General features: G+C 41.8%; 1 protein-coding gene across 2 annotated transcripts in view; it reads left to right on the top strand.

Moving 5' to 3' along the window:
* The first annotated feature begins 964 nt into the window (after positions 1-964).
* The window catches only part of ATP6V0E1 (ATPase H+ transporting V0 subunit e1), a 29,596-nt gene continuing 13,273 nt past the window's right edge, over positions 965-17,287 (top strand). The window contains exons 1-2 of one of the 2 annotated variants that reach the window (XM_010972265.3): positions 965-1,156; positions 5,414-5,461. In XM_010972265.3, coding sequence (XP_010970567.1) covers positions 1,053-1,156; positions 5,414-5,461 — 152 coding nt within the window. In that variant the 5' untranslated portion in view covers positions 965-1,052. The remainder of the gene's footprint in view (positions 1,157-5,413; positions 5,462-17,287) is intronic. The other variant, XM_010972266.3, reaches the window with a different exon arrangement.

Raw genomic sequence — 17,287 nt, 5'->3', positions numbered from 1 at the left:
AGAAATCAAGAGGTAATTCAAGGTCAGGAAATGTGACCATTGCAGGGAAACCGTGCTCCACGGTAAAGCACATTGGTTTACAGATCTGCTTTCCATCTTGCTTCTGCCTGGGAGCTAAACTTCCTCCCTCTCTCTAAGAGTTGGGCTCCTCCTCTGTTCCAGGGTTGTTGCATACTACAGTTAATATCGTGAAAATCCTCGGCAAGCATTAGAAAGAAGCTCCATGTTTACCTTCTGCTTACAATTCTTCTGGCCATTCCCACTCCTCTTCCAAGGCTCAGCTCAGGACTGACTGGGGTGGAAAGTCCTGCACTCTTGTCCCTCTACCTTCACACTGCATTGAGTGGCTTGCTCACAAGTCAATCTCCTCACCAGCCTGTGAGCTCCCCACGGGGGACCTGTAGATTTCCGTAACCTCAAATCCTGGCACAGTGCACAAGTCATACAGTAGGTCAGTAGCTAAGAGCACTGGCCTTGAAAATCACATCATCGTGGCTCTGCCACTTACTAGCTATGTGACTCCGAGCAAGATCCTTAACCTCCTCCTGGAGCCTCAGTTTCTTCAATTACAAAGTGGGGGCAATAATTTAAAGTACTTCATCGGCTGTAGTGAGGTGTCCAGAACGAATTAAAGCGCTTAAAGTTCACAGTCCAGTGCCTGGCACACAGGAATTCCGAACAGAAACTTACCATTATTAAGTTCTCTCTACGTTCTCTCTTGCTGCATAAGAAGACAAAACTGTAAATAACTACGCTCTTTGCTGAAAAGGGCCACGTTCTTATCAGAAAACTTTACTGAGCCCCTGGTGACTTGTCCCTAGTTCTGGGGCTCTGGGCTGACTGACGTCCCTCAAAGGAGCTGCAGCCCCGAGACCGGCTTGGGGAGGGCGGGGCTGTCTCCGGGCTCCCGGCGGGGCGGAGTCTGGCGCGCGGTCACGTGGGGGCGCGGGAGGCGGGCCTGCGCGCGCGCCGGTCACGCGGCCGGTGTTGACACTTCCGGGTGGGACTGAAGTGAGGCGGCGGGGCAGGGGCTGGCAGCTCCGGCGACAACCATGGCGTATACGGGCCTCACGGTGCCTCTTATCGTGATGAGCGTGTTCTGGGGCTTCGTCGGCTTTCTGGTACCCTGGTTCATCCCTAAGGGTCCCAACCGGGGGTAAGTGCGCCAGGCTTGCCCTGGGAGGGACGTGCGGTGAGGACCGGCTGGGCCGGGCCGGGCCGGGCGGGGGAGGGGGCGGCCCCGCACAGGTCCGAGTCAGGCCCTGACCCCATGCAGCCCCCCGACTTCCTGATCGCAGCAGCCTCGGGGCCCCTGGCACGAGCGCGAGGAGGGTAACCTCCGGCGGACCCTCCTTAGGAAGGAGTTTTAGGGGAATTTTTTCCTCATCACATCCCTGCTTGGGGAGGGTGCAGTCGGAAATGGATTTATACCGAGTCAAGGAAGAGCTGGGATTCGTCCCTAAACGACTGTCTCCCCTTTAGCCGTGCTAAGTCCACAGGCCTCATTTGCCTAAACTTTAAAGGAACGGATCAAACCAATAAAATAGAAATTGCCCTCTTTGCCTCATAGGCTGTCCTAGTTGCACAGGACAAGTTTGTGCAATAACGTTGAACTCAGGCCGTGCATCTAGTGAGTGCCAGGAGGTAGCTGGGGCCTGATCTAGAGCGAGACTAATTACCAAAGAACAAGAGGTATTGTTTAGAAACCCCTGCGTCATACCTTTGGGAGGGCGCTCCTGCCCTCGTTCGTGAGTGGAACAAGCACTTAGAGCGATTGGTTAAGAAATACTTTTCCCCCAGACTTCTTTGTGAAACAGAGCTTTATCTCTGTTGTAAGTAAACTTTTTTTATTGTAATGTGCGACAGAGGCTTAGCTTCAAAGGAGCTTTAGAACACCCTCTTTCTGGTTCCTCTTTTGCCTTTTAGTCATTTTTTCTCAGTGCAAGATCATGTGGGGGTGAAACAGACTGAAGCCACAGTTTTTTGGGAACACCAGCTCTTGTTTTATTCTTTGACACTAACTGGTGGCTTCACAGTGCTTTGCATGCGTAGTGGGCATTCAGTGAATATGTACTGAGTGGATAATTCTATTGCCTCTGTTAGAAGAAAGAAAATACTATTACTTCCTTAACATTTTAATATTTGAACCCCTTTTGGTCTCTGGAATAAACTTGTATTAGCTTACAAGTAAATCATAATTTGTTTATAAAGGAAAAATGGTAGGTGAATTTCTATCGTTTGGTTGCATTAGGTCTCTTGTTCCCCTCCACCCCACTGTAACATCAGTTATATAGGGTGTCTTTCCAGTCGGTAATAGATGATTTAGAGTGTCAGAATTCTGGGGTTACTAAAACAGTTTGTAGTAACCAAATTTAACTGTTGGGTTTGTTTCCCCTACTGGAGTTAGAGAACAACAAGGTGCCCCTTTGTTGTGTTTCTGTCTTCAACTGATTCATTACCCTCTGTCTGCCTTTCCAGCCTTCATACTCACACTTCATACTTTATTAATGTGCTGGTAGCATTGACCACTCCTTTCTTCAAGACCCCCATTTGGGGCTCACCGTGCCCAGCCGTGGGTCTCGATGCCACTGCTGCTTTTCAGGGTAGTGAAAGCCTCCTGTGGTACATGGGCTACTCAGTGTCACGATTCAGGTTTGACCTGCTAGCTATGTTATCTGGTTCTGATTCATAGCTTCTACCATGGTCCTTGCATTTCCTGCCCTTGGCAGAATTGAGCAGGTCTTAAAACACAAGGTGTCTCCTAGGAGTTACTGTATTACACTTTGAGATACACTGCTCCGATACACTGCTCCCAGCTGGATGATCCCTGTGACCTTGGATAATTTAGTTAACTTTTCCAGGTTCCCATTTCCACATTGTAAAATAAGAATATTAGTGCTGAATTAGTATTAGTTCCCTTTACCTCCTGAAAAGACTACAAAAAGAATTTTTTTTTAATACATGAAGGAGCTGAATTGCTTCAGGGACTATGGTCAATTTTTAATGCAGGAGAGCATTTCTGATTTGAAGCATTGAAAACATTTTCGTTAAGGAGATAAGTCAAGGTACTGGGTGAGAAGGGAAGAAGGGAGACTTCGCTGTTAAATCCTCTTCTGTGAGGTTTTCAGGACCTGGTGAAGCTGCGGGGGAGGAAGGGGAAAAAGGTTGAAACCCTTCTGAATCTATGTATAACCTAGAGCAAGCCCCTTACTCTCATCTTTTCTCCAACTGAAAAACAGCTGGATAGAATCAAGTCTATGTCTGGAATCAGCTTTCCTGACCATTCCTATGTTTCATGATTTCCCACTTTATTCTTTAAGAATCTACAGATTCTTTAAAAGCTTCAGATTTTTTTTCACAGCGACTCCCCTGAGGAGCAGATGAGGCGGAGGGGATGGGGCCAGAGTGCAGGGATTCGTGTGCCAGGAGTTCAATCTCCAGTTGTTTCCAACATCACAGAACCTTTTCAAACATACAGCAAAGTAAAAGAGTAGTCCAAGTGTCATATACCACCGCCTAGGTTCAGTAATGTTCACTTATTCATGTTTGCTTTATCTGTGAATCCATGTGTATGTACATATCTTTGCTGAACCATTTGGAAGTAAATTGCAGTCATTTGACACTTAAACACTTCAGCACGCAGCAACTAGGAAGAAGCACATTAGGAGCTGATATTTTAATGACGGAGCTTTTGATATCAAACTATTAAGCAGGTAGTACTAAGGGCCCTAGCTGTTTCCGCTCTCTGAGATGGTCTTTTTGGGGAAAGTAAAGGTTGAGGAAGGGATTCAAGGTGGGACAGGGAAGGGGAGGAAGATGAGCAGAAGCTTGGGATGGAGAATAATAAACGTGTTGTGGTTGGGGACATGCTGGGCATCGCGTTCTGGAGTGAAGGGTTGCTGTTTGAAAGTATAGAGCAGTGAGAAGGATGGGTGGAGCTGGACTTGATTCTGTAGATCGCCAAACATTTTTGTCATGCTGCTGTCAGCATTTTTTTTTAGCACAAACCACCTTATCTATTTCTGTATGTATTAGAAGTGTAATATTAGGTATAATATTATATAAGGCACGTGCTTTGAAGAATGTGCCTTCAGAATATATCCAGAGTCAGACCAGTTGTCGCTGTGGCTGCTAGCAGCCGGCTCCATTAGTGCAGTTGCCCCCTAACTGCTTTTTCTGCTTTTCCCTTTGCTTCTCTTGCCCCGACTGTTTCCACCCCGCTGAGAGATCCTATTAGAATTTGGATCAGATTTTGTCACTCCTCTCCCCAGATCCCTCCAAATTGCTTCCCTTTTCCTTTCAGAGGCTACACGTTCCCTCTGACCTCACCTCTGACCAGGCTTTCTTTGCTCTGCTCAGCCATGCAGGCTTCTGTCCTCTTTGAATGCCTCAGACCATCTCACCAGGAGCCCTTGCTTTGCTCAGCTTCACAAGGGTAGGGAGTCTTCATCTGCTTTGTTCACTCGTCTCTCCCCAGAGCGTGGTGCAAACAGGACTCTCAGAATCTGTTGAATGAATGAGTGGAGATACACACACACACACACACTTTGGAAATTACTCCTGGAGATGATGGGGGAGGGTACTGAAAAGTGTTAAGCTGCAGAGTGATGTAATGAAAGGAATATTTTAGAAAGAGTAATCTGATGTGATTGTAGAAATGATTGAAAGATCGTATTGGGTAGAATGAAAGGAAAGGAAGAAAGTTTTGAATCTGCTAGTGGTTAGTTTGCCAGGCGAACCCGATGAATTTTGGTGTTAACGGTGGGAATGGAAAGGGAGAAATCCACATAGGGAAGAGATGCTTCAAAGGACTAATGTACAGCATTCAGTGACTGTGAGGGTGCAGGGGAGGTGTGAGCAAAAGGGTTCTGAGGGGTGGTTTGGGTGGGTGGAAGTGGCAGAGCTCCTCGGGAACAGATTTAGAAGCCTTTGGAAAGAAAAATGGGAAGAGAATATCATGAATTCAGTTTTTTAAATGTTGAGATTCAACTGACCAGAGATCCAGGTTAAAGTTTTCTTCAGACAGGATTGGAGGTAGGGAGCAGTCAGCACTAGAAAATCATATTTTTAGGAGTATAGTGTCGTTTCATTGCAGAGGATGTTACCACATAGGGCAGTGACTTGGACGCCAAGCTGATTGTCACTGAAGGTTTTTGTGTTCAGTTTCAGATGGCTTTGGGTTAAACACTTAAGCTGTAGAATCAATACACGTCCCTTTAAATACAAATGTGAATTACTTACGTAGAATTCTGCCGAGTGTACCCTGGGGTGCGCTGCTGTCTACTGGTGTTTGAACAGACTCAGATCCATTTTCCTGGTGTGCAGTCCTCGTCAGTTTGATCACTTGGGAAGGGAACGTGAAACTCCTGCAAGCTAGTAGTCTAACGATTGCTTTTCTTTTTTTTTTTTCAAGAGTTATCATCACTATGTTGGTGACCTGTTCAGTTTGCTGCTATCTCTTGTAAGTAGTTTTTTTTTCCTAAAATAATAAGCAGTTATTCTTGGTCTTTATCATGTGCGTGATTAAAAGTAAAATAAGTGGAGCATGATTGTTCTGAAACTTCACACTTTAGTTTCATTGGGGCTTGTCTCTCATGTAACATCTAGAGATAGTATCTTCAGATTGAAAAGAACACTTTTCCTGTGTTCAGTATATTGACCTAAGAACTGTACAGATGCTCTGTTCTAATGGCAATACAGGTGTGATTTATTTGGCACAAATTTAAATCATATAATTAGCTGGAAATTGTCATTGTCCTGCTTTATATTTTACTATTGGGAAGTATTTAGTCCTACTCATTTTTCTTAGATATCTCACTATGAAGCCAATACAACCATTCTTTGCTATGAATTTTGTTTATCTCATGGCTAGAAGTTGAGCTAAAATTATCATCAAGTAGAGAAAAGGCAGTTTTTTTAACAACTCATTGTATGCTGTATCAAAGTTTGATAGTAATTGGCATCTGTTTGAATAGATTATATAGTTTGTATAAACAGTTGAATGAAAACCTTTAGGATACGTAAGGTAAATTCTCAACATGTGTTTTTTTTAGAATACTGTTCTATGTCCTCCTGACTGTTAGAAATGGCAGGACTGCAGTTGAACTGTTTTAAAGATGTTTCCAACCCTTGTCTGCGTTCTCCCCTCCCCCGAAGAATGAAACAAGCCAAGCCCTAGGAAAAAACTAAGTATTAATCAGTTTGTGGAGAGAATAATCACTTCAAAGTATTTAAAGGTCTTCCGGTTTCTTTTTTTCTTTTTTAAAATATATTTATTTAAATATATATATATTTATATGCCATATATATATATATATTTATATATATTTCACATACCATAAAATTTATCCTTTCAGGGCTTGCTTTTTAGAGTTGAGAACCAGCGATTCTCTTCTCTTTCTTTTTTTTTTTTCCTTTTTTTTTTTTTTTTTTTTTGCAATTCTCTTTTCTTAAAGAGAGCTTTCTAGCTCCCCGAGACTTCCTTATATGGAAAGTAAGTACTGGTGTGTAGTGCCCGAATGTGGTAGGAGGCAGCGGTTCTGATCCTGTGATGAAAGGCCATGGTTCTCTGCGGCTCTGAATCTATGAATTTCTTATATCCTGGGGCTTGTGCACTGAGGTTTTTCAAAGAGGTCTGTGGGTATGAGCCAATTCTTGTTCTTGGCATGGATCAAAATCTGCCCCTGACAAAGAGTTCTTACCGTGAATTTTGGCTATTTGGCCATCCAGGCGCTTGCGTAAGTGCCCCTGGAAGTGTTCAGAGCTGCATCGCGCAGCACGATGGAAGTTTTGCTAAATGATGATGGTGTTGTTTGACTGCCTCCACACGAGCGCTGAGATGATGAGACTTTGTGCAGTTGGCTTGTTTAGTCTTTTCTTCCCAGTTAGAAGGGTAAAGAGGCTTTTTCAGATCACAGCTCAGCCCCGAGAATGGAAGTCTGGCAGGCAGCGTTTGGAGGGCATTCTTACACTAACTGTGTTTAGCTCTGAGAGTAAATGAGAAGAAGTACGTGCATCATCAAAAATTCCTCATTTAAGCCACGGGGAGAGTACAGCTCAAGTGGTAGAGTGCGTGCTTAGCACGCATGAGGTCCTGGGTTCAAGCCTCAGTACTCTCTCTACAAATAAATAAATAAACCTAATTCCTGCCCCCTAAACCCCCCAAATTTTTTTTAAAAATGTTCCATGTGTAAGTAGGGGTAATTGAGTACCAGCCCATTCTATCAAATCCTCTAGAAATCCCAGCAAGGGAGCTCTTTATCAATCCAGGAGCCAAGGACTGGTTCTGCGATAGAAAAAGCCTTTGTTTCCATTCCTTTGATCTCTGCTGCCTGAGCAGTAAGGTTGGAGGTGGGGCTTTAAAGAGAGAAAATTGTGGCGCAGAGGAATGACTTGAGATTAAACCAAGATAGGGCAGAAATGTTTTGTGACTTTCTGGTCCTCCATGCTCTTTGAAATCTGGTTAATTTTCCTGATATTGTCTTTAAAACAAACAGGAAACATTTCCAGTGAGTCTCTTATTTTCATTTTCAAGTGTAAAGTAAAATAACTGGGCTTGGTTGGAAATTCTGTCACTTTGAGGCTTAGTGACTCAGTTGAGAACTGTCTGTGAGCCCTCACCTCTTGCTGTCTAGATTTTTCCCTCTGACCTGGTGTGCTGGAGACTGCTCTGTTGACAGTGGGTCAGTCCTGTCATCAATGTATTAATAAACGTAGTACATAGTGTTCCAGCATTGAATGCTCTGGAGGCCATTTTATGGGGAAAAAGCTAGATAGTAGACTTTATGCAATTTTTTCCTTTTGTTTCTTTGACACCTGTTCATGTCTCCTAGTTAGAAAAATATCTGCTTGAAACATGTAAGTGGAATTCAAATCCCAAATATTTTATGTATCTTTTTCCATAAACGAGCGGGATTCTGTAATAAATTCAATTTGAAATTCAAAAAATTTTTCACTCTTTGGCACTGGTACATACAGTTTCTTGAAAATACCTCATTTGAAGTAAGATATGCCCAAAGAAACCCGATGTCTCAAAGTCATGTTTTGAAATACATTCATAGACTTTTAAATTGCCTTCCATTTGGGGCAGTTTTTTTCCTCTTTCCAGTTTGTTCTAGTTTAAAGTCAGATTCCGTGGGGCGTACCTTGTTTGAGCTCCGAATAAATCAGGATCTCTGCCAGTACAACCAGTTCGTGTTATTAGTTCAGCAGAGGAAAGTCTAAATGTTCTACATATGGTTCCCTCTTTGAGGCCCAGGATCACTTCTGTTTCTTAAGGATACAGTCCTTCTAGTTACCATTCTGTACTTTCTCTTGTTCTTAGGTTAGTTGTTAATGTCGAGTTACGTTATAGCTTACCCAGAGTCACAAAGCTCACATCTTTAGGGTAAATTAGAAACTTAGAAGACACAGTTGCTTCTTGGAAAATGTGCTGTATCTTTAGCACTTGACTAATTGTAAGTCTTACCAGCAGAGTGATAAAGAAAAATAAATACTGACTAGGAGGAAGGAAACCTTGGTTCTGCTTAGGCTGAATAATATTTGACCTGATTATATGGTAGTATGCTTTGGTGAGTTTTTAAATAAGATGCTGTATGTGTAAAAACTTAGAACAAAGAATAAGAAAAATGTAGAGTGATGTTACCAGTGGTTTTTTAAAGTAAATTATTCAAAGATCCATATGTTACCTGTAAGCACGATTTGCGTACAACACTGTTGTAGCATTTATTTTATTGGTCCTTATTAGAGTTCATTCTCTCAGCTTATTTATTGTGGGTTTTTTTTATTCCCCTCAAAATTTTATTATGAAAAATTTCAAACATACAGAAAGGTTGAAAGAACTTAATGGTGAACGCCTGAATATCCACCACATAGATTCTGTCATTAACATTTTACTGTACATACTTCATCATCTATCTATCCATTCTCAACTTATTTATTGTTAATGATAATAAACTAATACTAGTATAATGAGCCTACTATGTACCAGGCACTGGGTATGTAGGAGTGAATGGATAAAACAGATGTATCTCTCTGCCCTCTCTAGTGAGAGGAGAGTCAGTAAACAAACAAAGAGCCAGAGAAGCCCTCAGTCCCTTCCTGAAGAGCTTCCCTCATCTGCTGATTCCCACAAGCCCCTATTCTGTGACCCCAAACGTGTTCCTGTCACTCACCCTTCCAGCCTCCTAATACTGCCTATCACACAAGCTCCTGCACAGCTTACAGAAGCTTTCCCCGCTTGTCCAGAAATTTGCAGATCCACAGCCAAGCCCAGCCTTGCTTTGGTCCTGGCTCTAGAGCCAGTTCCGGGACAGGATGTGATCACCTCCCAGAGTCAGGGTCGTCCCTTTAATTTCCCACCAAGTAACCACAAGCTGGTCAGTTTCTGGGATGTCCTTTACTATAGCTTTTATTTATTTATTTATTTATTTTTTTTAACTTTCTGTTTTGGGACTTTTAAAGCCTCTTGTATGCTCTCTACAGAAGTAAAGAATAGTATGATGAACCTTCATTTGCCTGTTACCCACCTTCAGCAGTTATCAGTTCATGGCCAATCTTGTCTCATCCTGACACACTTTCCCCTTCTAGTCCAGATTATTTTGAAGCAGATCTCAGATGTATCAGTTTGTCTGTAAATATTTCTCTCTCTCTCTCTCTCTCTCTCTCTATATATATATATATATATCTAAAAGGTAGTCATTCTTTGTTCAAATATAGCCCCAAACCATTGTCACACACAAAAAAGTTAATTCTTTAATATCATCGAATATCATATTTAAATTTCCCTAGTTGTTTTATTTATTTATTTATTTATTTATTTATTTATTTATTTATTTATTTTACAGTTTACTTGAATAAAGATGTACATAAAGACCATGCATGCAATTAGTGGATGTGTCTTTCAAGTCTCTATTGGTTTCTTCTCTGAACCTCTTTCTTTTTTACCTTGTATATTTTGATAGAAAGAAACCAGATCGTTTGCCCCATAGTTTTCCAGAGTCTGGTCCTTATTAATTGTATACCCATGATCTCATTTAACACACCCTTCTTTTACATATCCAGTAAGTTGATAGTCATATTCAGGGGCTAGATCACATTCATGTTCAAATTTTTCTTAAGTCTGTTTTATAAATGGTGTTGACATTTTCATCAAGGGGTACAAAATGTCTGATTTTTTTTTCTTGTATTTTGGCATCATTGATGACGTTCTGTTTCTATAATTTCTTATTTATTCTAGCTAGAGTACATCTAGAAAGAGAGATTTACTTCATCAACTACTTCGTTATCCAAGTAACTGAAAAACAGTTTAAGAAAACCTAGGATATATGTGTGGTAGTCTGTTTACTTGCCAGTTTTCAAAATAATAAATTGGTTCTCTAGTATCTTCCAGTGATGAACAATGATTTTTGTTTTTTGTTAGTATCATCATGATCTGATACATATTTGATGTATTTTGTGGGAAGGGTATAGCTCAGTGGCAGAGCATGTGCTTAGCAGGTACAAGGTCCTGGGTTTAACCCCCAGGACCTCTGTTTAATAAACAAACAGACAGGCAAGTAAAGAAATAAATACCTAATCCCCCCCTCCAGAAAAACACAACAGCAATAAACATATTTGATGTATTTCAATCCAGTATAATTAAGATCCTGTTGGTGGTCAGATTGCCCTATCTTTGGCCAGTGGAAGCACCTGTTTTATTTGACCTTCTGTTAGGTGGTGGGTAGGCTCTATCTTCACTTCTAGCTTTGAAGCTCCTTCAGACAGGAAGCGTATTTTGTGTAGGTGGAATGTCTCTGTCTCGTCTCTCCAGTGATTGGTCATTTTTTTGTGTCTGTCTCCTGTCTTGTCTGATAATGTCTGCTAATAAAAGGAAATTGTGGCGTCAATCATGGAAAACAGTGAGTAACTCAGTTTAAATTTGTTCCTGAAATATGAGGTCCTCCTGCCCTTGCTCCTTTCAGCTTAGAACTCCCAAGTGGATAGCCAGAGGAAGCCATGTGCTGTTTTAACTAACTGACTCGTTCCCTTCATTGGGTTTCCTGTTGGTATCTCACATTTATAGGTGGCTGTTTGTTCTGCAGCTTGTTACCCACCTTCCCCTGAAGTTCAACCAATAGGCATTTAATAGAATACCTACTCCGTGCCAGTTCCTGGATATACAATAGAGAACCACATCCCCGCCCTCCTGGAGGTGACAGTCCTGCCAGGGGAGTGAAACAAGCAGGTTAACAGCAGCAGCAGCCAAAATGTTCTCAATCTGTAATAGACAAAGTGAGAAAGTGCTTTAAGGAGCCAAACGGGGTGCTGTGGTAGAGAACAGTGAGGGTGGTGGGAGAGAGTTGTTCAGAGTGATCCCAGAAAGCCTAGTGGAGGAGGAATCAGCCATGGGGGGAACTAGAGGCAGGTCTCCCGCACATGCAAAGGCGCTGAGGGGTGAGGAGCTTGGAAGGTTCTGAGACGGTAGTAGTGTGATTGGGGTTTCATAGAGAGGCGAGGAGAGGTAGGTTTGGAATTTAGGTAAGGGCCAGGTCATGTAGGATTTCATGGGCTAGGGTAAGGACTTTGGGTTTTATTTTAAGCGAATGGGAAGTCTTTTCAGATTTTAAATAAAAGAGTGTTTTGGTCGGATGAGGATTCTGGCTGCTCCGTGGAGAGTAGACTGCTTGGAGGCCGGAGTGGAAGAGGGCACAGGTTAGGAGAGGTTATGGCCTTCATTCAGGCCGGGAATCTTTGTGGTTTGGTCCGAGGTGAGGATAGCGAAGATGAAGAGGGTGCCTGCTTTGAGCGGTAATTTGGGAGTAGCATTTATTGGTCCTGCAGATGGATTGGTTGTGGGAGGAATCAGAGATGACTCCCTGGTTTCTGGGCCGGGCCACTTACTAAGATGGTGACGCCTTGGGACAGGATACATTTCAAAGCAAAACTTAAGTTGAGGACGTGCTAAGGTTGAGATTTGAGATTAAGAGGGTTTGGCATTAGGCATGACTGCTTCCGAGGGCCACAGGCCCTAAAGAGGTGGGGTCAAGCTGTGTTTATGTCGCTGTTACTTCGTTTGGGCCTCCCCAGTGCAGATAGCTGGTTGTTGCTGTGTCATCTGTTGGAAAGACTTCCCTTTCTCCATTAAGTTGCTTTGGCGTCTTTGTTCAAATGCTTTGATGGGAGGGTGGGGGGTGGGTATAGCTCAGTGAGGCCTGCGAGCCTTCTAAGAGATACTAAATAGGACGTTGGCTAGAAGAAGAGATATTTGAGGCCATACGAATGTACCTAAGGCAGTGATTCTTCTCTGGGGCTGGCATCCAGTGGGTGGAGGCCAGGGATGCAGCTAAACATTCCACACTGTGCAGTACAGCCCGCCTTCCCCCTAGTGAAGAATGATGCGGCCCCGCACATCAATATGGTGCTGAGCTTGAGAAACCTGACCAGAGGGAAGGGGTGTGGTGAGAGAAGAGAAGAGATGTTAGGGCCAAGCCTAAGAGATGCCAGTGTTTAGGTACGGATAAGGAAGAGCCAGAAAAGGGCAAACTATGCCTCTTCTGTTGAATAAGGTGGAGTGACTGGAACATCGGAAGGAGGAAAGGGGAGTAAGATCAGTAGGCTTGCACACCCAAGCAGAAGGCAGTTTTTCACAAGAGTGGGAGAGACTTGTCTGGAGGCAGCCAAGGAGGAGCAAAGAAGTTACTGGTGCCATTGCCAACGCCTGAGCTACCTGCCATGAGAATCAGCGGCCTCCTCGGCTTGAGGGAGCCTGGGGAGGGAGCTGGAGGCAGCGGGAAGTGAGAGGTTAGGAGGTGTGTGTGAGGGGCAGATCACTGAGCAAGTTCCCTAGGACACAGTGCGAGGGTTCCGGAGAAAGGAAAGGGAGGGGGCACGTTGGATCAAGTGGTGAGATGAACAGAGCAGGCTGGGGATGGGATTGGGGTCATACCAGATGGTCCTGAGAGGTTTGGAGAAATTTTTCTGGCAAAAATTGAGGTAAACAAAGATACGAGACCTGTTGAACTTCTTGTAGTTTCTCTTCTTAAGCGAGGACTTGGACTAGAGCCTGACGGAGGGTTTGGCAGTTAGGCATGGCTGCTTCCCAGGGCCACAGGCACTCAAGAAGAGGGGGTCAAGCTTTGTTTTTGTTACTGTTAATTTTGTTTGGTTTTCCCAATGCAAGTATCTGGTTATCTGTCTGCATCATTTGTTGAAAAGACTTCCCTTTCTCCATTAAATTGCTTTGATATTTTTGTTCAAAATGGTTATACGTGTGAGTCTATTTCCAGACTCTCTCTTCTGTTCATTGATCTGTTTGTCCAGCCTTATGACAATACCACACTGTCTTTAATATTACACCTGTATATTGAAATCAGGAAGTGTGAGTCCTCTGTTTGTTCTTCAGGATTATTTTGGCTATACTAATGTAGCCATGCAAATTTTAGAATCAACAACGAACAATACATGGGTATTTTAGAATAGCCAAAATAATCTTTAAGAACAGAGGACTTACACACTAATGGCATTGAGTCCTCTGATCCTGAATATGGTGTATCTCTCCATTTATTTCACTTCTCTTTTATTTCTTTTTTTTTCGCCTACTCCTTACTTTGAGTTTAATTTGCTCTTTTTCTAGCTGCTCAAAGTGGAAACTTAGATCATTGATTTAAACTTTTCTTCTTTTTAAATGTAAGCCTTTAATACCATATAGTTCCCTTTACACATTGCTTTAGCTACACCCTATGAATTTTGATGATGCTATGTTTTCATTTTCTAATTGTAGTGTTTAATTTCCACATACCTGATGCTTTTCTAGTTATCTTGTCCAAAGATGTGTTATGTAAGAATTTCAGTCTTGAGATTGTGGCTTATTTTATGACCATTCCACGTGCATTTGAAAAGAATGTGTATTCACCAGTTGTTGTCTGTAGTGTTCCATAAATACCAAGTCAGGGTAATTCAAATCTTTTATGTCCTTATTGATTTTTGGGGGTCTGCTTTTATTAATTACTGAGAGAAGATGTTAAAATTCCTAGCTATGATTGTAGAGTTTTCTATTTTTCTTTTTAATTCTTTCCCTTTTTGCTTCATACGTTTTGAAGCTCTGTTATTAAGAGCATGCGTGTTTGTGATTATTATGTCTTCTTGATGAAATGACATTTTTATCATTATAAGATATCCCTCTTGATCTTTGGCACTGCTCCTTAACTCTATTTCACTTTGTCTGGTATCAGTAATCCTGCCACCTTTCCTGTGCTCATTGTATGTAGAATGTGCCTTTTTGGAGACAGTATGAACTTGGTCTTACTTTTTCATCCGTTCTGTCTTTGCCTTTTGGCATATGGATATTCTGTATACCGTTAATGCAACTATTGATACAGCTAGGTTTGAGTCCACTATTTTGTTAATGGTTTGTCTCAACTCTTTGTTCCTCTGTTCTTCCTTTTATGCCTTACTTTAGGTTAACTGAATATTCTGAGTTTTCTGTTTTAATTCCTCCAAGGTCATTTAGCTGTACTTCTATATTTTTCTTTTTTAATATTGCTCTAGAGATTAACTCTTCACAGTCTACTTAGAGTTAATATCAAGCTACTTCAGGTAAAATGTACCAATCTTGCCACACTATAATTCTGTCTACTCCCCATCCTTGTGCTCTTGTTACACCTTTATGTGTTGTAAAACCCTTGCTGCAGTGTTACAATTTTTAAAGAATCATATGCCTTATGAAGAAATTAAGAGAAAAAAGTCTTCTATTTTTGCCCACATATTTACAGTTTTAAGAGTTCCTTGTTTCTTTTTGGAGATTTGAGTTTCTATCTGGTATCCCTTCAGCCTGAAGAACATCCTTTAGTATTTGTTATAGGATAGTTGTACTGACAACAGATTCCTTCAGTTTCATTTATCTGAAAATGTCTTTATTTCACTCTCGTTTCTGAAGAATTTTTTTCTGGGTTGACAAGATTTTTTTTTTTCCTTCTTTCAGACAGTTTTAAAGGTGCTCTCCCATTATCTTCTGGCCTCTATTGTTTCTGCTAAGGACTCAGCTGTAATTTGAATAATTATTCTTTATGCATTCTTTTTCCTCTGGATGTTACCAAGATTTTCTTTTTATCTTTGCTTTTATAGGTTGACTGTGATGTGTGTAGATTGTTGTCTTTGAATTGATTCTCATTGGGTTTGCTATTGGATCTTTAAGTTAATGTTTTCCACCTAATTTGAGAAAAGTTCAGCCGGTGTTCTGTTTTTTTTTTTCTTTTTGCTCTATTCACTTTCTCCTTCTGAGACTCCAGTTGTACCTGTGTGGTGTTTGATTCTTTTCAGTATTTTTTCCCTTATTTCTTCAGTCATCTCCAGTCTTCTGGTAAGCCCATCCAAATATTTTTCAGTCTGTATATTATGATTTTTAGTTCTGGAATTTCCATTTGGTTCTTTTTTAAAGTTTTAATTTATTTTCTGAGATTCCCAATCTGTTTATTCTTTATAGCCAATTTTTCTTTTACGTCCTTAATCATATTTAAATAATAATTGTTTTGTGGTTTGTCTTTTTGTTTGTTTTGTTTTTAGAACAGTAAACACCTTTAGTTCTTGAGCTAAGATGGGAAGCAGGAAGATTTATTTGCCTTTCTGGGCCTTGGTTTTCCTCAGACTGAACTCTGGCTCCTTCCCCCCAGCACATAGCCATCTGCTCGGCCACGGTGGCCTTATAATGGCTGCTTTAGAGATGTTACCTTTTAACTGCCCCTGTGTCATTTTGGTCTCATTTGGTTAATTCCTTTGTTCTTGATTGTTTGTTACATTAGTTGGCTTTTTGCACATGTATTTTTTACTAAATGCTAGATATTGTAGGTGATTGAGACGCTGGATTCTACTTTGTTCCTCTGAAAAAGGTTAAATTTTGTTCTAACAAACCATTTAATTATTAACTGATCACCTTAAACTCATGGAGGATTGACTTTACACTCTTTCAGGGCAGATCTATTTCAGTTTTGCCCTTAGAGGGCCTTCTCCGTTAAGGTCCAGCCCTCCTGGGGTGTCAGTGGAAAGTCTGAGGTGTTTACTAGGCCCCTCTAACTTCAGACTCCCAAGTTCTCCTTCTCCGTGGTACACAGCAGCTAAAATCTCTGCTCTGTCTTCTCAGCCTTCTGGGTGTTTCCCACCAGGCCTTGGCATTTGAATGCATGGATCAGGGATGAGCCAAGAAGTTAAGGGGAATTTATGCACGGGTTTTGGGGCCCCCCTACGTGGCACCCTCCTTTTTGAGATTTCCCCTCTTAATTTCCAACTGCTCTGGCAGCTCTGAACTTCATCTTTGGCTACCTCGAGCCAGGAAGGCTGCAGGGTTTTTGCTTGGGCTTCAGTTATCCTGCCCCATACGTGGTCTGGACAGTGTCCTCAGGGAGGATGCTCTTTAAAGTTTCCAGTGGAGCTTCCTTCTTTCAAGGATTGAATCCTTTCCGGTCTCTACCTGCTTTGGACACTCTCCTGTGCCATCTATGAGTTGTTTTTCATATTTTATTGGGAGTTTATAATTACTACCTAGAGAATGAGTCCGATGCAGGCTACTGTGCTATTACCGGAACCAGAACCTCATGTATAGACTTTTTTTATTTTCACATATTCTGTTTTTCATTTCTATAGAAGTTCTTTTTGCTGATTTTACAGTTTTGTTTTCCCTCCTTTTCTCCTTCCCTCCCTCTCTCCCTTTCCTTCCTTCTTTCTTCCTGCACGTATTTTAAATGTATCTTATTTCTTAAAACGTAGCAGGCAGTTTATGTATAGTCCATATCTGATCTTTCCTTTTTCTGAAGCCCTTGCAGGTTTGTGTCTGCATTTTGCTGTCTTTCACTCTCGGCGCCCTGTTCTGTATGTGTTTGTTTATATCCGCCGTCTGTTCATTTTCCCTAGAGTTTTATATGTGTGAGTCCTCTGAGGCCCGGTATGAAGGTGGGCTCCTCCAGAGAGGATTTACATCGCTTCTGCCAGGTGTCTGTGGCCGTCACCAGTGTGGCATTCAATTAAGTAAAATCTTGGTATGCGCTTTTGTGAAACCAAGTAGTATGGATTTGAGTTGGCAAAGCTTCATGAAGACCAGTTCTCAGTGGTAGTGTTTTTCTCCTTGGTGTTTACATTTATGATAGTTGATTTTTCTAGCTTTCCGTCTGAAGGGGTTTTGTTTGATTTACCCTTACACTGAGACAGCACCCTTTGAGGTCTCAAATTTGGGGGGAGGGAGGTGAAACTTTGGTTAGACTCTCTACCTTGTATGGGCCCTGGGTTTTCTCTATCATTTTTCATGCGCTATGAGGTCTGA

This window comes from Camelus bactrianus, chromosome 22 (genome assembly GCF_048773025.1).
Source record: "Camelus bactrianus isolate YW-2024 breed Bactrian camel chromosome 22, ASM4877302v1, whole genome shotgun sequence".
In the NCBI taxonomy this organism is placed as follows: domain Eukaryota; kingdom Metazoa; phylum Chordata; class Mammalia; order Artiodactyla; family Camelidae; genus Camelus; species Camelus bactrianus.
The sequence above is the reverse complement of the archived record's forward strand: the minus strand, read 5'-3'. Positions and strand labels throughout refer to the sequence as shown.